This window comes from Trichoderma evansii (assembly GCF_050947405.1).
Source record: "Trichoderma evansii strain SZMC 28006 chromosome Unknown GGI43scaffold_2, whole genome shotgun sequence".
NCBI classification, from domain to species: domain Eukaryota; kingdom Fungi; phylum Ascomycota; class Sordariomycetes; order Hypocreales; family Hypocreaceae; genus Trichoderma; species Trichoderma evansii.
The window spans coordinates 2,974,189-2,994,476 of NW_028145204.1; the positions used below are offsets into that span (position 1 = coordinate 2,974,189).

General features: G+C 44.8%; 7 protein-coding genes across 7 annotated transcripts; 1 reads left to right on the forward strand and 6 right to left on the reverse strand.

Moving 5' to 3' along the window:
• Positions 1–1,957: 1,957 nt before the first annotated feature.
• On the reverse strand, positions 1,958–3,640 carry GGI43DRAFT_420600 (flavin-containing monooxygenase; the record flags this gene model as incomplete). The annotated part of the gene is made up of 5 exons (XM_083207837.1): positions 1,958–2,512; positions 2,554–2,922; positions 2,967–3,102; positions 3,156–3,444; positions 3,523–3,640. 5 exons carry the CDS (start codon positions 3,638–3,640, stop codon positions 1,958–1,960), a joined length of 1,467 nt encoding a protein of 488 aa, XP_083065495.1.
• A 505-nt stretch (positions 3,641–4,145) lies between these two features.
• On the forward strand, positions 4,146–4,864 carry GGI43DRAFT_420601 (glutathione S-transferase; the record flags this gene model as incomplete). The annotated part of the gene is made up of 2 exons (XM_083207838.1): positions 4,146–4,512; positions 4,581–4,864. The coding sequence occupies 2 exons, from the start codon at positions 4,146–4,148 to the stop codon at positions 4,862–4,864; spliced, it is 651 nt and encodes a 216-aa protein (XP_083065496.1).
• A 2,207-nt stretch (positions 4,865–7,071) lies between these two features.
• Positions 7,072–8,291, reverse strand: GGI43DRAFT_394837 (uncharacterized protein). The gene is made up of 3 exons (XM_083204801.1): positions 7,951–8,291; positions 7,661–7,874; positions 7,072–7,589 (listed from the first exon to the last, which is right to left on the reverse strand). Exons 1-3 carry the CDS (start codon positions 8,123–8,125, stop codon positions 7,196–7,198), a joined length of 783 nt encoding a protein of 260 aa, XP_083065497.1. The 5' UTR covers positions 8,126–8,291; the 3' UTR covers positions 7,072–7,195.
• Positions 8,292–10,109: 1,818 nt separating this feature from the next.
• Positions 10,110–11,755, reverse strand: GGI43DRAFT_394838 (uncharacterized protein). The gene has a single exon (XM_083204802.1). It carries the CDS (start codon positions 11,671–11,673, stop codon positions 10,645–10,647), a length of 1,029 nt encoding a protein of 342 aa, XP_083065498.1. The 5' UTR covers positions 11,674–11,755; the 3' UTR covers positions 10,110–10,644.
• A 1,900-nt stretch (positions 11,756–13,655) lies between these two features.
• Positions 13,656–15,812, reverse strand: GGI43DRAFT_394842 (major facilitator superfamily domain-containing protein). Its single transcript, XM_083204803.1, has 2 exons — positions 15,422–15,812; positions 13,656–15,363 (listed from the first exon to the last, which is right to left on the reverse strand). Exons 1-2 carry the CDS (start codon positions 15,675–15,677, stop codon positions 14,204–14,206), a joined length of 1,416 nt encoding a protein of 471 aa, XP_083065499.1. The 5' UTR covers positions 15,678–15,812; the 3' UTR covers positions 13,656–14,203.
• Positions 15,813–16,022: 210 nt separating this feature from the next.
• On the reverse strand, positions 16,023–17,446 carry GGI43DRAFT_394843 (HotDog domain-containing protein). The gene has a single exon (XM_083204804.1). It carries the CDS (start codon positions 16,938–16,940, stop codon positions 16,233–16,235), a length of 708 nt encoding a protein of 235 aa, XP_083065500.1. The 5' UTR covers positions 16,941–17,446; the 3' UTR covers positions 16,023–16,232.
• GGI43DRAFT_429802 (CFEM domain-containing protein) lies at positions 17,361–20,189 on the reverse strand (the record flags this gene model as incomplete). Its single annotated transcript, XM_083209167.1, has 3 exons — positions 17,361–18,659; positions 18,723–20,098; positions 20,185–20,189. 3 exons carry the CDS (start codon positions 20,187–20,189, stop codon positions 17,515–17,517), a joined length of 2,526 nt encoding a protein of 841 aa, XP_083065501.1. The 3' UTR covers positions 17,361–17,514.
• Positions 20,190–20,288: the final 99 nt, after the last annotated feature.

Below are 20,288 nucleotides of genomic sequence, written 5' to 3' on the forward strand. Positions count from 1 at the left end.
TCCTCTTCCAACGGCCACTAGTACTATCTTGCTGCTCTAGGCATTCTGTTTCTTCTAACCGTTGAGCCATCTTTTTACTCGCAAGTTAGCTCCCACTCGCTCCCCGACATCGCTCTGGCCAGTATAGCCACGATCTTTCCTTCGCCCTCAGCTGATGCTCCACCCTTTGCTGAATATATCGCGCTCTCCTTCTTTGCAGCTTCTATTTGAATATGACGAGCAGCTCCTCTTCTACTTTGGCTGCTATTAGCGTCAACTTGTCCTCCCGTTGATTCTTCAGAGCATTTACAAACAGCCAGAATGCTACCCCTGTCGAATCGCTCTTATTGAACCGGTCTTCTACGTCTTCAAATACCAGTCCTCTGCTTGCGTTTTAGTGCAGGCATCTTATTGGCTCATTTTCTCTTCCGGGCACTTTTAGTAGCATCACCACAACCTTGTCTAGGTTGACGTCGCTGTCTTGCCGTGATCCGCATCTCCGACGCCCCGTGTTTGATCAGCGGAGAGAACACGATCGTTTGAACTTTTTAAGTCTTGGAGGCTTATCGCCGCTGCGGTTTCATCTTCGTTTTGATAATGAAACGTAGACCCGACGAAACGTGTGGCCGCAGCCTGTCATCACACGCCCCTTGCGCTGCAAAGGCTCGTTGCTTGAACTTGACTTGAGACTTCGTACAAGGAGCTCTCCCAAGCAAATTGCCCATACGGCTTTCATAAAAGCAACATTTATTTCTTCGTATAATTTATTTTTGATACACTGACGGACTGTAGGCCAGTAATAGTCCTCAGCTACGGCTGGCGATGACGGCCGACGTACTATTCTCTTTTCCGCTCGACCGCATCTCGAACCAGGCCCACGAGTAAAAGTCTAGTTTGACAGACCCTAGAGGCCCTCTGTAACTTTGATAGCCTTGGTAGCGCTGCATCTTATGTACCTCCTTCTACTTGATGGGAGGTTAGGTATGGCGCACTTCCGTGATACGATCAGAATTCTGGGACTTTTATGCTATGACTATGACTTAATTGCAATATTGATGCCGTATATGTACGAAAATACCAACGACGAACGCTCCTTCATGCTGGGCTATCTATGTAGCGCTATCTTGTTCAAGAAGAGTGCTATTGCTGAAGAGTCGAGTTGACTGAGCTCAAACAGTGTGAACAATATTGGCATCATAGTAGCTACGATATTGCGTGCTTGAATACGCATAAACGCCTTCGTTCATCATGCTTTTCTGCCTCTCACCAATGGCTGCAAAGACAGAATCATGGTTCTCAGTCATACCAGTCCATTCCACACATTGAAGTTGTCGTTTCAAAGCCCAAGGATTGCATGTGATTATTACATACATCCCTACATATATAAGTAGCTGTCCCTGCAGCTGCCAAGACAACGAACCGATCCTAGCCCATGCCAAGTCTTTGTTACCCGGATAGGCCAATGACACTCTCGATCAGTCGCCAGCCCCAGAGAGCCAAGTCTTCGGCATTACGCGGCTGAGACCCGCAAGAATGTCACGGTGGAGCAGCTTCTCGTACCAGCAACTGGACATTACATAAAGATTTCTAGCGTTAGATTATGCCTACATCATTGAAACAAAGGAAATAGTACTGTCCTAGCTGCGATTCTTAAATATCATGCACGTAGGCCTACTACTTTGGGTCACAGCTCCCTCTGTATTGACTCCCTCCACCTAAATCCAATTTTCCATAGTGCTAGCCGTAGCTCATATCCGAAGTGTACAGTTGAACACAGAATGGCCCTTTTCCGTTCTCAAGTATAATGCTCGAGAAATGGTGGTTGTGATGGTCTGAAAGGCATAGCTTCAATCAATACACCGCTGTCTCCATACGATCAATGGATGGTTAAGGGGCAGGTTATGGAGCTCGTTGTTTACCGCAGAAAAAATAAATTGAAATTTCCATGTCTGAGTACTTTTGAATACGAGTAGTTACACTAATATGTAAATGTAAATCCACGATACGCGTCAACCGCCTCCTGCACCTTGTCAATGTACTTATCATAACCTCCCATGAACCAAAGCGCATGTCTTCCACTCTTGGGCTTTCTAGTAGTGTTGTGGTCGCTGAAGAGATAAGACTCTCCTGTATAATACATGGTTTGTTGTATGACTGCGTTGCACACTTTCACCCAGTCGTCTTCGGCTTGTTGAGTAGCATCTACAAGAACTGTCTTGTTGTCGCTTGCTGGTACTTCTTCCTTTTTCGTTTCTTCAGCTTTTGAGATTAGCTTTCCAATCATTTCGGCATGGAATTCAGAATGCGATGGTATGTTGGCGAGTGATGACTGGGGTCCGATGACGAAGAAGAGATTGGGAAAACCAGCTTTGAGGACTCCGAGATATGAAGTTGATCCCTCAGCCCAATGCTCGCCCAATGTTGTCCCGTCAGGTCCAGCGACAGTCATATCAGCCCAGGTGCCGTCAGACTCATAGCCAGTTGCATAAATGATAACATCCAGCTCATACAGCTTCTCTGTGGTTTGGATACCCTTTTCAGTGATTCCAACCAAGGAGTCTTCTTAAAGTTAACAACATCCACATTGTCTTGATTGAAGGCCTCATAATAGCCAGAGCTGCAAACAGGTCGCTTGTCATACAGGGCTTCTGCCGGCGGCATGAGCTTCTCACGCTTCACGGGGTCTTGAACAATCTGGGCAATTTTTTTCCGGAGAAAGTAGCAAACTTCCCTATTTGCCGCTTCGTTTGTCATGACGTCTGAGAACGAGTCGAAAGTAAAAGCCAAGCCCCACACCGAGTTCCAATTTCTCTCAAAGACCTTCTCTCGCTCCTCTGCGCTGACACTGAAAGTTGTGTAATCAGCCGGGACCGGGTCGAAACCAGAGCCAATTCCACATCTGCGAACTTTTCTGAAGATATCCTCATAGTTTTTGTTAAAATTCTCTCTGTATTCAGCAGAGACAAGATTTTGTTATTCGGAATGACATATTGCGCCGAGCGTTGGAAAGATACCAACTGTTTTACCTCTTTTGCCAAGCCGACTAGAATACCAGCGCCGGAAGAGCCAGTGCCGACGATTCCAACTCGCTTGCCTTTCAGGTCACGATACTCATTCCAAACTCTAACAATATTGAAGTTAGAAAATGTTTATCATTGATCGTAAATGGAACTTACCCTGTGTGATATTGTTCGCCTGCAAACTTTTCCTGTCCAGGAATGGAAGGCCAAACAATTTTATTAAAACGTCCAGTAGCAAGGATCAAGTACGTAGCCTTGAAGCTCTCTCCAGTAGATAACAGAATAATCCACGTAGAATCTGATTTATCAAAATTGGCAGATTTCAGTTCAGAATTGAATTGCATATGCTGCCTTAAGTTATGGCGCTTCACAACATGATTCATGTAAGCTTGAGTCTCTTTCTGAGGCAGAACATGAGTTGGCCAGGGGTATGTCAACAAGTGTTCTTTATCCCAGCTATATCTGTAGACTTCGCTAGGAGTATCACTGGTAGCATTTGGCCATTGATTCCAATACTAAACACCACCAACGTCAGGGGCTTTTTCAAATAGTTTCACCGAAAGCCCAAGTTGGCGGAGCTGGTAAAGTTGGTTGATGCCAGCAAACCCGGCCCCAATGACGATTGCATCAAATGATTGCATTTTGTAAAGTAAAAAGCAGCTCACTTAATGTTGATTGCTTGATGTAAGATATTGATGATGGATGGATAGATTTTAGAGGAATAGGGAGCAGTATATATACTCATAAGGAGTTGACGGCTATCGATTAATTTTTAAATTTGGGTAATATTTGTGAGATATTACAATATAGAATTCACGAAAGTAAAAGGATTCAACGGAATTAGGAAGATTAGAGCAAGTGGAACAATTGGAACAAGTGGGATAGGAGGAATAGGAGGAATATCAGAAAAGAGCTCATCAGGGGGGCTGTAGTGCTTATTGTAACATTACTATTTTACTCAGATATGACAGGCGGTATTTTATTCCTTATATTTTTCCTATATAGTCCTAGTTTGTAATATGATACATTCTTTATAACCCAATGATAATTTCGACTGGTATCACTTCCAGCTTCCCCATCGCATGATATACTTGAACTACAATCACATTTATTTCCATAATTAACCAACACAAACAACGGTCTACAATGAAGCTTTACATTGGTAGCGATACTTGTGCGCGAGCTGCTCAATTGGTTGCTAATGAGCTTGGCGTTAAACAGGAACTTGTTTTCGTCGACGTTTTTAGCAAGAGTACGTCAAACGGAGAGGACTTTTCGGCAGTAAATCCCCTCCTCTATGTCCCTATTCTGAGACTTGATAACGATAATCATGATATACTCTCTGAAACAATCATTATCTCTTCCTACTTGGCCGACCAGTATCCAGAATCTGGCATGCTTCCACCACCTGGTACCTTGGAACGCGTTAAAGCAGATCAGTTCCTAGTTCAGCTTACAACTGAAATTGCGCAAAAGCATATCCCACTTATTCTTAAGCTGATGACCGAACAAGGTATCTATATTAACTACCTACCATAAACCACACCTCACTTGTTATTCGCACGCCAATAATTGAGAAAGGTATTCAGGTCAACACCAACAGGCTTCTGAAAGCATATAAGCTTTTGGATGATCGTCTTGCGGACAAGCGTTCCTACTTATTTGGTGAAACCTTTACAGTAGCTGACGCGTATGTCTGGGGTACTTTTTGGGCCAGCCGCTCTGGTGTAAATGTTAGCCACTTGGAGAACTTGGCAGCGTGGAAAGCTCGCGTAGATGCCCGGCCTGCTGCAATTAAAACGCTGACGGAAGAGGCTGAGATGATAGCGGTTTATAACGCACAAATTGAAACTCTTAAAAATTAAAAAGAAGGCTGGGGAGAAGCCAAAATTGTCATACTGCGAGGAGTTTATCAGATCTCTACGAACAGTAAAGACAAAGCCTCTATAGAATCGAGAGTTCGCTTCAGACTTGGAACCGCTAGTTAGGGAGGAATGGTGGCAGTTGAAAACTACATCTACTTAAAATTCTGTTATCCAAATTTATCTTGTTAAGGACATCCACCTAGTCTAGTTATAGTAGGAAATCCTTATACTCCGAGAAGTACCAGAGAATCGACACTCTTTGGATTTAGTGAAGGAATAAGGGGTCTGTGAGTATGAACTACAACGACTCGTACAACTCAGACATCATCGACCTCCGAGCCCCCTGCATCCCCCTGCATCTCTTGACAGAGACTCAGAGTCAAAGACGTGAACAGGAGGATGACAGGATCCAACATGCTTCAAGAATCCTCGGGGGGCGAAGTACTTGGTGTAACCAAAGTCATCATGCTGGGCTACTATTGGTGATGAGTTTGGTCAAAGTGATTCTATTCGACGACTCATCCGAATCAATAACATGTTGAGACTTAATAAGCAATCCCTTCCTGACAAACATTCTCAAGTCAATAGAGCTGAGCCGAGAAGCCGGAAACTTTGAATCCTAGAATAGATCACGCCATCCTGTCATTGTTCTCAGAACATGTGAGAATTTAGCTATGGCTACATGCAGATTGATGAAACGCCCAGCCAGTAGCTGCATATTCGCGCATCCTCCTTGCATATTCCATGCCAGTTTCCCGGAGACACTATGGACCAAACATGCAGACTACATGCAACATATTACGAAAGCTATTAATACTTGCATTTCTATCGATAACAATTCGGTGTTTCGGCTACTAGAAGAAGAAGAGAATTGGGATCCGGATCCTTACAGAAAATCTTTTTCGCTGGGATTGGAATGCTTGCAGATTGTTGTCTTCATGAGCCCATATAACGCGATAGTCTCAGCTCGTCTTCATGATAGCTAATCAAAGTGTAAGAATTCCGCAGCGCCGCAATTTGTGCCGCTGTCAATCTTATAGTCCCTGTCTTTTACGGTGATATCAATTGATTCGGGCCGGGACGGCGTTTTAGCCTCTCGGCATCTTCCTTCAGCGATCATCTGCAGCAGTATTATTTGCATATTATTTGCATATAGCCTACGAGCTAGATTCCTTCTATTTTCCTTCAGAAATGACGTACCCATATGGCAAAGCGTACGAGAATAACGTTAATAGTAAGCGCTTTTAGGCTCCATGGAAAATCACAGTCTTACAAGCTTGGCATCTGAAATTACCCAAGGTCTAATTCGTCAACTTGCCCTGGCGTAATATCGGGATTGCGGGTTCTTTCGAGAAAAGGGGATAGTTCTTATAGCAAATTCCATTTATGATATAATGCACGGGATCTCGGGCTCTGCACGCACTTCCCTCCGGCAGTCATACAAGCAGTTAAGTAGTATCGCGGGAAAAAAAACTGTCTGTGCCTTAGGATCGGTTATCTTGAGTAAAGTGGATAGTCGGAATTACGATAAGAATAAACAATGAACAGGGATGCACCGTAAGCAGGAAAAACAAGGGAAAGGAGTCTTCAAAGGGACTTGGACAAGGAAAAGAAGTAACATAGTGTACATGGATAGTTATGAAAGTATGAAGCTGAAGGTCCGATAGCAAGCATATGAAGTAGAGAAAATAGAACTTTAGACGGACTTTTACATTGATCTGCAATTACTCCATACTTCCTCCATAATTGTCTTTCTGTGATTTTAATCATTTTTTCGCATACCTTCTACAGGCCGCAAAGAAATTAGACATCAAAAGTAGAAATATGTACAAGTTAATAGTTTATTTCTTACTTAGTGCAGGATCTGTGATAGTTGAGCTCTTGGCCTCTAGAACTAGCGGTCAAACGTCGATCCTCCCTCTCCCTAGTGCCGGATTAGTATTTCATTTTTCGGTACCGAGGATTCTCGCATCCTAATTTGCTGTGTCATTACAGTATTTTTCCCAGGCCGGTATGCCGGGGGTGATTTTAGTTGTCATTGCGCATGAACTAAACAGTATGGTATACCCAAGCGACAACAAACAAAAAGAAGAGGCAATTGAGAAACAATAAGGCCAAATTTAGTAATTTTACATACGAAGTAAAATTTATTTCGAGATGACATTTCACAGCATGTAATTGTTGCAATAACAATATTGAACGTATGTAGTAAATGCTGGCAAATCGCTTCGTCTATTTTGACTAATATGACTTCAAAAATACAAATCTACTCCTGTTGAAAACCCAATACATAACAATGACGACTACAGATATTTCTAGATTTCAAGCATTTCATAACTCCACGTGAGTAGATGATGACGGCGACACTGCGGGATAGAGATTGCACTCAGCATCTTCTGCTTGAGGACAATCGCTCGTTAGACAAATTGACTGCAGCTGTGGACCTTGAGCCTTTATTATTGATGTGGGTGCACCGCAGCGAACAGCGAAAATATTGTAGAGATGGTCGCTAAAGATCTTCCCGTCCGCGGCAGAAAATCCCAAGGACTCGGCAGCGAGGACGTGTTGGTCGATGAAATATTTGTTCTGGGCGAGGTTGAGGTTCATGAATTTGTGGACTTGGTACATTGATGCTGCACCAGCGTAAGCAGGGAAGGCAGGGTATCCTTGATAGGAGCAGCCGATGAGGGCGCCGAAGTATTGCTGGAGGTGAGTGATGAGGAAACTTGAGATTTGGTTAGCATTTACGAATTGGGTTTTGACATGACCTTTGAGAGCCATTGGATGAGTACGCACTATTGATTCGAAGTCTCGTCGTCGGCAGGCTTATTCTGTAAGAGAGGCGCCGGGCCGCCGCCGTCGAGGAAGTTGAGAGACGTTCCTTGACAGTCTCCCCTATTCGTCGTGGCGTATTCGCCGCTGAAGTATGGAAGGAGATTGACATTTTCACCATCGATTACTGCTGGGGCGAGGAGACCAGGCACTGCGATGCCGACGTTGGGGGTTGTATCTAAAAAGAAATGTGGAGTTAGCGACGACTGGACTCCATCGTGTTATTATACCGTGTAGGTTCGGAAACAACTTACAGTTTCCAAGAATCACAGTGTTAACGAGAAGAGTGATCAAGAGAAGCTGATTCTCTGGCGTGTTTTCTTTACCAAGAAGGGTCTTGGTATAGTAGTCACACATTGATACATCGGCTGGTCGCTCAGCGTTTGCTGCCGCCGCAGTTAACACGAGCAGAACGTTTGAAGGTCTCATCTTGGCTCTTTCTCAAGCAGACCAATCTGGTACAAGACAATCTCAAGGATATAAGAATGAGTCACGGCCATTCCTTGGGATACTGCAGGGCTATATAAGTCTATATAGCAGTAATATACGCGGAAATATGTTTTCCGTGCCGATTCAGCTTATCCACCCTTCTTCCTCAGCTTTGTCTCCCTTGCTTGATGGACATTACGCTAGTGCTAATACATAGGACGCTAGTACTAATATACGTCACGGCTCTGGCTAATGCGGCTTACAGCATAATTGCGATACATCGGGGAGGCTGTTCATAGATAGACAGCGTTGTACGAAGTACACCGTACGCGAATGGCAATCTACTTTTACACGAATATCCAAAGAGTTCAATATTAACTTTATTGGGGCATTTAGTGATTTTAAACTATTTTTCATCTGCATATACATATGTAAGTATTTACTTGTGAAAGTCCTCTATAATAAATTTTGAACTATTGTACTCTTATGGGAGAATATAAAATTTAAATTAAACCTATAGTAAATTTATATCCAAATATTTTAAAAAATAGTAAAATTAATACAATTTGGTATATATTTGGTGTATAGAAATGAGAAATGTGATTTGTTATAAAATATAATATAGAATTGATGTGTTTATGTAACAGTTATTGCTGTATTTATAAGTAAGCACTATATTAGCGGTGCGTATGTATACAGTGGCCCTAACGTAGCGCAGGTAGCATCATGCTCCTAATGCGTATTAAATAGCACACATAAATCGCAGGATCCAGCTAGCTTACTTATATGCATCCTGGAGTTCCTTCAGTAATCCAATGATGTAAAACCTATTGTATACCAAGGTCATCAAGCAACTGTGAACCCAGCTTAATGCAGGTAGTGCCCGCTGGTAGCGCTCAGCTAGGCCGATTTTGTTTATCTGTGGCGGGAGTTTATTTTTCTCATAACGTCCGTACTTGTATCTAGGCTTAATAGAGCATCCATATAATCTGTTTCAGGCGTTGATCACTTTAATATCCACTGTGGTTTCTCCACCGTGCTTTCGATCTTACGAATAATTCTTTCTTTTTGTAATCTTTTACATTACTTATTAGGAATATCTACAATTGCTCAAACTCTCAGTTTATAAAAATAAAGTGTTAATAGTATATTTAGCAATGTTATATACAACATTTATTTATTTTCTTATTGCAACTTGGTGTTATAACTCTATCTATACATAATATTTAAATATTAATTACATCTAAATTGGGATGCAGAAAATATCTAACTTAAAATACCTATGGCCAAGTAAAATTTGTTGATAACAAGTTCCTCCTCAATAAGAGGAGGCGCTGCCGTAGATCAAACACTGTGCATGGCACTGAACTAGCTTTGCGTTTGCGAGCTATGCAGTCGGCCGAAATGTGAATTGTAAAGTTCGTTAATGGGCTACCTAATTTGGTGGCTGTGACTCAGTTCCTTTTTTTGTAAAAAGGGGGGGAAAAGAAAAAAGAAAAAAAGAAAAGAAAGCAATGTAAAAGCCCAGGGAAGTATTCTAAGTAACATACATAAGATGCTCTTTGAAGCCGACATAAGCCAGGCTGAGTGAGTAAGTAGTATTGAGTATATAGCATAATACGCATAATGCTACGGAGGATTATTATATAATTCCGAGCAGCAAGGTCAGAAAATTTATTACTTCTTTAAGACGTGATTCGATTAGGAATGACGCGGCTAGATCTCATTGGAGAAATCTCGGCTTTCCATTCACGGCTGTGTTGTAAGTTGCTTATCCCAAGGATCTGGTATAGTACCTCGATGCTACGTAATGCTACTACTCAAACCCATCTTTATTTGGCTTGGTGTTTAATTACAAATACACTAAAGCTGCTTCATAATTGCCTTATCTAGTAAAAGATTGCACTATTTACTTTGAGCCTAATAATAAAGAGTATTGATATCTTTGCATTTTTTTTTTTATTATTTATTAAGGTTCTGTTACAAAAGAAAAAGTGTTGAATGTTACAAAAATTAGAATATTTAACGGTGTTTTTATAAAAGTATTTACGTAGTATATTTCCAGACCCAGTATGAATCAATATATCGCCCTGATTGCAGATTTATAGGTGCGGCGCTCCATTCTTATCAATGATGTTATTTCGTAAGTCATAAGCACGGCACAGCTGCCGCAAAATGCCCGATATCTCCGACAGGCTGCAGTTCAGCTATCTTAAAAAATCTCAGTGTAACTGTATTTTATTTGCCGTTTCTGGAAAACGCTAACAAGTAATTAAAAGAAGCTGAATACTGCATATATAATATATTCGGATAGCAATCCGGATATTCATAAAACAGAATGAGCAGCGACACCCGTGTAACACTCTGCAGGTGGTGACAAGCTTCACAAGCTCCATTGATATAGGTACCTTCTATACATAATACACAATTCTATACATTAAAAGGAAGTGGGAATATAGAAAAGAAAAAGGTAACTTTGGTAACAGATGATGGCCTTGCTTGCTACTACTGTACCAGCACTACATCTTCCCTGGCCAACACGCATGTATATTCTCTTTCCTCCATATGGGGTCATGAGCCAGAACAATTTCCACCTTGATACCTTGAGCTTCTTGGCTCTTTGTAAAGGCAACTACTCTATCCAAAGACTCTCGTGCCTCCCCTGTATGAACGTGGATACTTCGCTGTCCACCTCGTCCGTCGTCATACAGTCCGATATTCTTTTCTCCCGTAATCAGGCGCCTGTCATGGCAACAGTCGGCCGCGAGATAAACCCATCTCTTTTCACCAAGACGAGCGAGCAAGTTCACATGCCCGTAAATGTGGCCAGGCGTGTCAATGACATAGAGACTGCCATCACCATAGAAGTCTAGGGCGTTTGGGAATTCGCCAAAGGGTTTCCATGACCATGAAGCCGCCGCGGCCGGTGGCTTGACTTGGCTATTTGATGGCACTGGCGTGTGCTTTGGAGCATATGACTCGTTTCCATAAGTGCCTGTGCGAGACACTGGTGGAAATTCAATGGTACGGAGCGCAGGTAGCTCATCGTCGATGTAGAATTCGCTAGCACATTTTGGTCCGGCACCATTCTTGAATAGGTCCAAAGTTCCAGATCCCACAGCAAAGGTTGCAGTGGGGAAATCTGATGGCGTTCCCGTATGGTCAAAGTGAGCGTGGCTTATGATGATATAGTTAATATCCTTGGTCGGATCCAGAAGTACGCCACTTTCAGCTCCCGGGGCACCAGCAACTCCATTACGGAGGCTTTGGGCAACGTCAGTATCGGTGGATATCGGTTCCCAGACGTGAAGACGTGCTTTGGTCGCAGGAGAATACTCCAAGTCGCGCTTCATACCCAGGTCAAAAACAAGATTGGCCACGCTGCCATCGGATGACGAGTGTCGAATGAGGAATGAGAGCGTGGGAACAAGATTTTTCTTTAGGGGGTCGGCATCGTTGACAAACATGTGCTCTGGCAGAGACAGATAGCCAGCATCCAGAGCCGAGATCGTCACAAAGACGGGCGGGCTATCAGATGCTGTCGCCATGGTGAATTCAGGAGAAGGAAAGAGTTTATATCAATTCGACTCAGTGATTTACAGAACAAAGTTATGACTTCAAGTTTCGAGGATTTGTGTTTGTGTCATAGTTTAGGGCGCGCCTTATCAACTACTTTTGCAACTCCGTAGCCCGATCCCCTCATTCCCCCGCTTTATTGAACAACCACTATCAAACCATTGTGCATTTGTCTGCATTTAAATGATATCATGATGATCCCACTGTGCAACAACTGTCAATTGCGTTGTTAACAGCTAGCTACGAGTTATATATAAAGTTTTATGAAGGAGGTTTTGTTTTAGAGGCAAAGCCTCGGATGCAGTCAGACGTCTTCTCACTCTACTAAGGTGAAGGGTTGCTGTGTCTGACTAGGCCTAGTGTGTGTTCAATACGGTAATAAGCCACTCATGTCAGTAGCGACCTGCCGGGGTGTGATATTACTAATTTATGCAGTACAGAGGATGCGTTTACAGCATGTGCTTTCGCTTTAATGGCTTTTATATTACCTATTACTGAGCAATACAGAATAAAGTTGCAACCACTCTTACCACTTGGCGACCTTATTAGTCATGCTTCTAGACATACATATAAATCTGCCTTTGAACAAATACAATTCCTTCGCGTCAACTTTGAACAGAAAATGTCTATTCAGTTCGCGTAACATAAAAAATGAATACATTTTAACTTTCAGTAATTCTTTTCTCAATCCGAGGGAGTGAGTTCCAGCATATCTCCATAGTACCTGCATCAAAGATACCCGTGGTGTATCGCCCGAGAATGGTATCCTGGAACATAGGCCACCCCTTTGAAAGTTGATTATCTAATGAAAATCGGCGCTAAAGTGGGACTCTATTCTATTACTACGTATGTACTTATTTACTTTCCTTTATTTGTTGGTTCTCCCAGAGCGTGGCCGCCAATGTTGCACCAAGCTGCAAGACACTTGAGTAAGCGTGCGGCCAGGATCATCCACTATACGAATCACAATGATTCATCACAAGGTTTTGATCTTCATAGAGTAGTATATACAGAGATGCGATTTACCAAGGGTGTATTCCGTATCTACAATACGATATTCGAACTATTATAGGTTTAATCGATTCTATATTGCATTCATAGAGTAGTAATTCTCTCTACCCACCGCATATACGATTTATATAAGTGGTATAATAATAAGCGCTAAAATCTTATATCAGCTTATTAGGCAATGCCGCCAGTACTGGGGGTAAGTGTTTAAGATTATTATAGGCAATAAACAATAAAATATATACTACTGATACATTATATAGTCTTTGATAAATATATAAATAGTTTAATTTCCATTTAAGCTTAATATCTAATAAAAGAGAATATATTAATTAATAGTAATTTTAACATATAATATATACATTCTAATTGCTATGTATATAATACTAAGTATAAACAATAATTAGAATATATTAAAATAAAAAAACCTTTGTGTATAATTTCCATTTTTGCAAATGTAAAATTTAGCAGCTGAGCTCGAGCTTCGAGTATCGCAGCCAACAACACGAAATTTTGTTACACAATTCATCATTCCATTCATCATAAGATCCCCTCCAAACAGTATCATTGAGCTGATTATTCTGTTTCACAGTGAAACCTGATCAGATTTTAAGTGGACAAAAAGACGAGGAGAGAATATTTTGGACACGAAGTGCAGAACAGGATATTGCTACAATGAGTATCAGAGAGATATTATAGTATGAGGAATACGTATAGATCGCAAAAGTTTTAGTTCTCAAACTATTATCCCAATCGAAGCAGTATGCTAATGGAAGAGGGATCACTATAGCCTTGACGATAACGATTGTCAATTGACTGGGCTCATCTTGCATATAATCAACGTACTCTTTCGAAATACCGGCTATCTGGTTGATCCGCTATAGCTGTTCTACGTTCAATTACTCATGAAGATGAAAATACTTCTTTTTTCTATGTGTTTGCTGTAGAGAGGACATCCGGAAGAATGATGGTCAACCTTATCCAGCGAGGATAAATGACTACGCACTCAGTGAAAGACTTTCGGTATTGTCCTCGAAATATATCGTCTTGGCTTCCATCTATTAGGAGAGTATATTCCAGCTTTGATGTAAAATTCTTGTTCCTTTAAAGCACAGCCGTGATATTAAACCACACATATGCTATAAGATAAAAGTTCTACGCTCCTGTACACCTGCTATATTAGGAGTACCGATTTTGTTCATTTCCGGGGCATCTCTTTTTCCACTTCTTGTATCATTGGAACAGCTCTCCTAAAAGTTGTTGGATGCAAAGGATGCCAGAATAGCCCAATTCAATATGTTTAACGCAGACGACTCTGGACGCAACACATAAGCAAGGATGATTACGAGACGACAGTTACATAAACAGGCCTTGTCTCAAGGGTATATATTTGCGTCGCTATATAAAACCAAATGTCGCTATTCATTTTCCATGCTATCAATTTATGCTTTTCGAACCTTTGTCATATTTCAGCCAGGACATCTAGTGCACGTATCATGTACACTTCTGAAGACCTTTATACCCATGCCACACTAAAACAATAAAAGCAGCAAAGAAAGACGTCACTCCCGTTACAATGACCATGGGCTCGTATTTGTTGCCCGCAAAATGCGCTTGAACAATTTCTCTTGGTGCCATCAACGCCGCACTCAATGGTCCAACCAAGATATTTCCCACGCCCATCAAAAAGACAAATATCGCATACGTAGCAAATACGGTCGATGGATCGTCACTGACCGCGCGACCCATTGCCACGCGCATAGTTCCGAATCCGAAAGCAAAGAAGCCATAAATGAAGCTGAATACAGCCAAAAGCGGTAACGACTTTGCCAGGCCCCAAAATGTGAAAGACGCTGTCGCGGCAAATGCACAGCAAATCGTCATTAACAGGCCCACATGAAGATTTTTGTCTGAGAGGTAACCAAATACAAATTGTCCCAGAACCTGCGCAATAGACATCAAAGATACCAGCAAGGCGCCCTTGATGGAGGAAATGTTAAAGATGGAGGCGTAGGATGGCAAGAAGACGACGGGAAAGAAGAAGCCAATTCCTTGAACCAGAACCGCAGAGCCGTAGATCCAAAAGAGAGGCTGTTTCAAGAAATCCCAGTTAATTCTCGCCAGGTTGGCTTGATCTGAGGCTGGCAATCTGGCCTTGAAAAGCGGTAGTAATGGAGCAGTCAAAACAGTCATCGCTACTGCGCAAGCCCGCAACGTGACTTTATACCCATATCGTCTGAGAAGAGCATCAAGGATAAAAGGCAAAACAGATCCCGTTGCGCCCGATGATGCAGAAATAAGACCGAATGCCATACCCTTTCGTGCAACCCACCATTCATTTACCATGCTTACGATGGGCATTGAGATGAGCACGAATCCGAGGCCATAGAGCGCTCCTTGCGTGGCGATGAGTCCGCTGACAGAATTGGCGAAGGAGGCAGTCAAGAGACCCAATATGCTCATAACCCATCCAAGGTAAATTTGATGGCGCTGGTACTTGGGAAACTTCCTTGCTAGCATTGCTGAAAATGGAGATCCGAAGTAGTAGAATCCTGTTGACAAGACTCCAATGACGGGTATCCGAACAGCATCTTCCTTGAACTCGGGCACAGTAGAGTAGTATCGCTGAAAAACACCAAAACAGCCGGGAAAGCCTGTTTGTTTAATGATCAGATATTTGTTGATGAAAAATTCACGGTTGATGCAATTTACCCCAAAACAATGCATCGAAAGCAAATGCGCCGAGAAGAGTACACCAGGCATCTCGGCCGCGATCCACGGGCTTCAACTCTTGAGCGACAGGATCGGTTGTTTCATCCTGACTTTGGGAATATGGCTGTGATAATTCGAGTTGTGAGAGCCCTCTTTCAATCTCCTGATCTTGTTTGGTTACTTCATTGTAGTTTTGAGAATGCCGTCTTGAAGACAGCTCGTATTCCACTTCAAGAGTCGTTTCGGTTGCACTCATGACTCCAATTCGCTCTTTTTTCACCAATTGACACCAATTGAATCAGATAACAACAAAAGCAGCAATGTTACCGTCAAAAATAACAAGCATAGAGACCCAACATAGTTTCCTCCAAGTCTGTCCTTTTTAATGCCATTGATATTAAACGTTTTTCCAGAACCTCCCACGGCCCCCCCACACTTTCTAGTGCCCGGCAATCGCGATGTCGGAACCCGACCTTAGCCGCCCATCGCCAAGCCAGTGGGGTTCCATCAATGTTCCACCCCAAAGCTCCGGCAATGAGTCAAGAAGGAGGTTTTGCGCCTTTCTAACGACAAGTAGACAAGTAGATACAAGCCGCCTGAAGTCTATCGCCAATGAATGCGCTTCGGCTATAATTGAAGCCGCTCAGAATTAAGTGCCTACCAGAGTCGTCGTAAGATAGGGATCGAAACGAGGCAATTCACAACGAGAGTATCTCAAAGGCGCGCCTTTTATCCATCTAAAAGTCTATCAATATGCATAACACCCCATCTATCTTCAAGTCCCTCTATGATATATATGTCATGTCCCCATCTAAATCTTGGTCTCTCCATTCTCTTTCGGCTTCGCGCCGCCCTGTCTCACAAACTTGGTATGATGTCCCTTGGTCACAAGCGTCTTCTTCTCCTCTCCATCCACCACCTCAACCTTTTGAATCAGAATCGTCACAAATGCCATTGACCCTCCAACTTTCTCTGCCGTTGCTACAATCTCAACGATATCTCCTGCTCCCGCCGAACTGCTCAAGTAGCTGATGTGCATGTCGACGCTGGCGCCCGTCTTTTCCCTCAAGTCCCATGATGCAATAGCCAGTCCTGTTGTGAAGTCTATGAATGCCGCTGAGACTGCACCGTGAAGGCCTCCTTTGGAGTTTAGATGTGTCTTCGTAAGAGTAAGACGACTAACGACTGTGCCGGCGACAACGGATGTTTGCTTTACACCGGATAAGAAGATGTTGTAGACGGCGCTGTTTTGAGTGAGCCAATTTGACAGCTGCTCAACGTGGGCTGTTCGCTTGGCTTCGAGCTCCACCTGCTTGGGGGACTGTGTCGATTGCTGCGAAGCCATATCTGTGCTTTTTCCTTTATTGTCTTTACTCAGGTATGAAAAGAGAGCGAGAATTAAGATGGGCTGTTGATATGAAATGCTGAGGTTGAGGGCCGGCTCCACATGAGAATTTTCGGTGGGGAACTTTAACGCTACTACGCATAACCGGCTTGGTGATGCTGGCTGTGCACACATGCCCTCGCAAAATGAAAGTACTGCAAAACATATCGGCAACTACAATTATACACCGTAGCTTTTCTTCTATTGCCATCTATTTGACTCAAACTATAGACTCTACCCAAATACAGCGCCATAGGCTCCGTGTGGCTGCCGTGATTGCTCTTTATGTAGACATATATTCAGCCTCTTATATCCGAAGTTTGTAAACATTTCCAACGTCAAGCAAACAAACCTATTCATAAAACCCCTCCTTCTCTCATATTCTGGTTATATCACAGCTGTGGTTGGGTTAATTGAGACTTGATACCACGTATCGCCCTTTGATCAATCTTCGAAATGAAGAGAAGCTTGCACCCAGCTTTCTGAAAGCCTTATACCATTACCTGTGGCTATACAGTTACGAGCAAATATACTTCATTTGAGCAGGATCACGAAAAATTGGCTCCAAACGCATTTTTTTTTACTCATATATTAGTCTTGTCAGATTATCTGAGCTATACTAAACTAATACATCCCACCTGTACTTTATGTGATGAGATTAAGCAATAGCGTCAGTTCATACCATATCCATCATGCATTTCACATTAGATTACAGCGCAACGGCAATCACCCAACCAATCGCGAATACACCAGCTACGAGGCTCATCTCCAGTCGAGCACCCGAGCTTGGGGGTGGTAGGCTTGAACCAGTAGGCTGGCTGCTTCCACCGCCGTTGCCTCCACCGTTACCACCGCTTCCGCCGGAGCCGCCGCCGGAGCCGCCGCTACCTCCAGAGCCTCCAGAACCACCAGAACCACCAGAACCACCAGAACCGCCAGAACCGCCAGAACCGCCAGAACCACCAGAACCGCCAGAACCGCCGGAGCCACCGCCGGAGCCACCGCTGCCACCACTGCTGCAGCTAGAGCCAGTTGAACCTGTAGCACAAGCACAAACTGAAGAAGCTCCGGTAATAACAGCATCAAGAGATGCTGCCGGGCACGCTGTTGCGACGCATGGAACGAGGATCTGGCTCAGGCTAGCTTGAGCTGCAGGTTGGCACTGGCAGGCGTAGTCGCTAACACCGCAAGAGATGACTGGAGCAGCGCTCGTGAAGCAAGCTTGAGCGCACGAGGGAACAGCTGTGGTAGCAACGGCACCGCAGTCGGGAGCCTCCGTGTTGCAGGTAGGGCTAGCACCACCACTTCCTCCGTTGCCGCCGGAGCCTGTGGAGCCTCCGGAGCCTCCAGAACCGCCAGAACCGCCACCACCGGGACCGGTAGGGCTGCCTGTCGCACATGTTCCGGGAGCAAGAGTGGGTGAAGCACTGGCGCAAGCACACACGGAACTAGCTCCAGCAATGACGGCCGGGAGAGAAGCTGCAGGGCAAGCTGTAGCCACGCATGGAACGAGGAGCTGAGTCAAGCTAGACTGAGCGGCAGGCTTGCACTGGCAGCCATAGTCGTGGACATCACATCCGACATTAGGGGCGGCGGATGAGAAGCACTTTTGAGCGCACGAAGGGACTGCTGAGCTGGCCACGGGGTCGCAATTAGGCTGGACGGTCACTGGCTGGCAGTTAGATGAAGAGCCCGGGCCACCAGGTCCAGTGGTCGTGGGTGGCGGTACGACAGTAGATCCGCTGGTGGGCTGTGATCCGCTGGGTCCTGTAGTTTGTGAACCGCCACCGCCTCCGCCAGGTCCTGAAGTTGCACAGGTACCTGGGCTGGGGGGTGCTGTAGCACAAGCGCATACTAGGAAAGAGGAGATGTCAGTATAATAGGTTCTCAAAATGCAATAACGAGCTTAATTCTTACCTGATGAAGCTCCAGCAATGACGGCTTGGAGCGAAGCTGCGGGACAAGCGGTAGCAACGCAAGGAACCAGAAGCTGAGTCAAAGAGCTCTGAGCTGCAGGCTGGCACTGGCAAGCATAGTCATGAACGTCACATGGGATCTTCGGGGCTGCGCTCGTAAAGCAAGCCTGGGCGCAAGAAGGAACAGCTGTGGTAGCAACGGCACCACAGTCTGCAGTGGTTCCTGTGCATAGCGGGCCTGTGGTTGTAGGAGGAGCAGAGCCAGTTCCGCTACCGGTTCCACTACCACCTCCGGGAGGAGCTGAAGAGGACTTGGATGAGCTTGAGCCCCCAGTGGTGGTGGGAGGCTGGCTGGTAGGAGGCGTGCTAGTAGAACCTCCTCCTGTGCAAGGAGTTGTTGGGTGTGCAGTGACACAGTCGCAGAGAGAGCTGACCTGGGGGAGAACACCAAGCGCGCCTCCTCCGCAGTTTCCAAGCACGCAGTTAATAGCTGCAGCCTGAATAACGTTGTTCTGGCTACATTGGCACTGGTAATCAGAGAGAGCACAGCTAGCTTGAGTCACGGCAGCAGACTCAATGCATGGCTTTGCGCAAGCAGATACAGCATCGGCGCTGGCTTGGCATGGAGAAGTTGAATCGCAGCCACCAGTTGAGGTCGGGGGCGCTGAAGTGATCGGACCGCTTGTCGTTGTGGGTGGCGCTGTAGTAGTAGGGGGCTCAGAGGTAGGAGGCTCGCTGGTGGTAGGAGGCTCGCTTGTTGTAGGAGGCTCGCTTGTTGTAGGAGGAGTGCTGGTGGTGGGAGGAGCGCTGGTAGTAGAACCTCCTGTGCAAGCAGTTGTTGGGTGCGCAGTGACACAATCACAGAGAGAGCTGACCTGGGGGAGAACACCAAGCGCGCCTCCTCCGCAGTTTCCAAGCACGCAGTTGATAGCTGCAGCCTGAATTACGTTGTTCTGGCTACATTGGCACTGGTAATCAGAGAGAGCACAGCTAGCTTGAGTCACGGCAGCAGACTCAATGCATGGCTTTGCACAAGCAGATACAGCATCGGCACTAGCCTGGCATGGAGAAGTTGAATCGCAGCCACCAGTTGAGGTCGGGGGCGCTGAAGTGATAGGACCAGTTGTTGTGGGTGGCTCAGTAGTAGTAGGTGGCTCAGAGGTAGGAGGCTCGCTGGTGGTAGGAGGCTCGCTGGTGGTAGGAGGAGTGCTGGTGGTGGGAGGAGCGCTGGTAGTAGAACCTCCTGTGCAAGCTGTTGTTGGATGGGCTGTAACACAATCACAGAGAGAGCTGACCTGGGGGAGAACGCCAAGTGCGCCATTTCCACAGTTTCCAAGAACGCAGTTGATAGCTGCAGCCTGAATAACGTTGTTCTGGCTACATTGGCACTGGTAATCAGAGAGAGCACAACTGGCTTGAGTCACGGCAGCAGACTCAATGCATGGCTTTGCGCAAGCAGATACCGCATCAGCACTAGCCTGGCATGGAGAAGTTGAATCGCAGCCACCAGTTGAGGTCGGGGGCGCTGAAGTGATAGGACCAGTTGTTGTGGGTGGCTCTGTAGTAG

What these genes read in the sequence shown, in the direction of transcription:
- GGI43DRAFT_394837 (XM_083204801.1), bottom strand. Translation starts at nt 8,125, where the DNA reads ATGAGACCTTCAAACGTTCTGCTCGTGTTAACTGCGGCGGCAGCAAAC. An exon ending in CACTGTGATTCTTGGAAACT is followed by an intron (nt 7,875 to 7,950) that starts GTAAGTTGTTTC and finishes ATTTCTTTTTAG; the next exon opens with ATACAACCCCCAACGTCGGC. An exon ending in GACGAGACTTCGAATCAATA is followed by an intron (nt 7,590 to 7,660) that starts GTGCGTACTCAT and finishes CCAAATCTCAAG; the next exon opens with TTTCCTCATCACTCACCTCC.
- GGI43DRAFT_394838 (XM_083204802.1), bottom strand. Translation starts at nt 11,673, where the DNA reads ATGGCGACAGCATCTGATAGCCCGCCCGTCTTTGTGACGATCTCGGCT.
- GGI43DRAFT_394842 (XM_083204803.1), bottom strand. Translation starts at nt 15,677, where the DNA reads ATGAGTGCAACCGAAACGACTCTTGAAGTGGAATACGAGCTGTCTTCA. An exon ending in TTTCGATGCATTGTTTTGGG is followed by an intron (nt 15,364 to 15,421) that starts GTAAATTGCATC and finishes TTAAACAAACAG; the next exon opens with GCTTTCCCGGCTGTTTTGGT.
- GGI43DRAFT_394843 (XM_083204804.1), bottom strand. Translation starts at nt 16,940, where the DNA reads ATGTGTGCACAGCCAGCATCACCAAGCCGGTTATGCGTAGTAGCGTTA.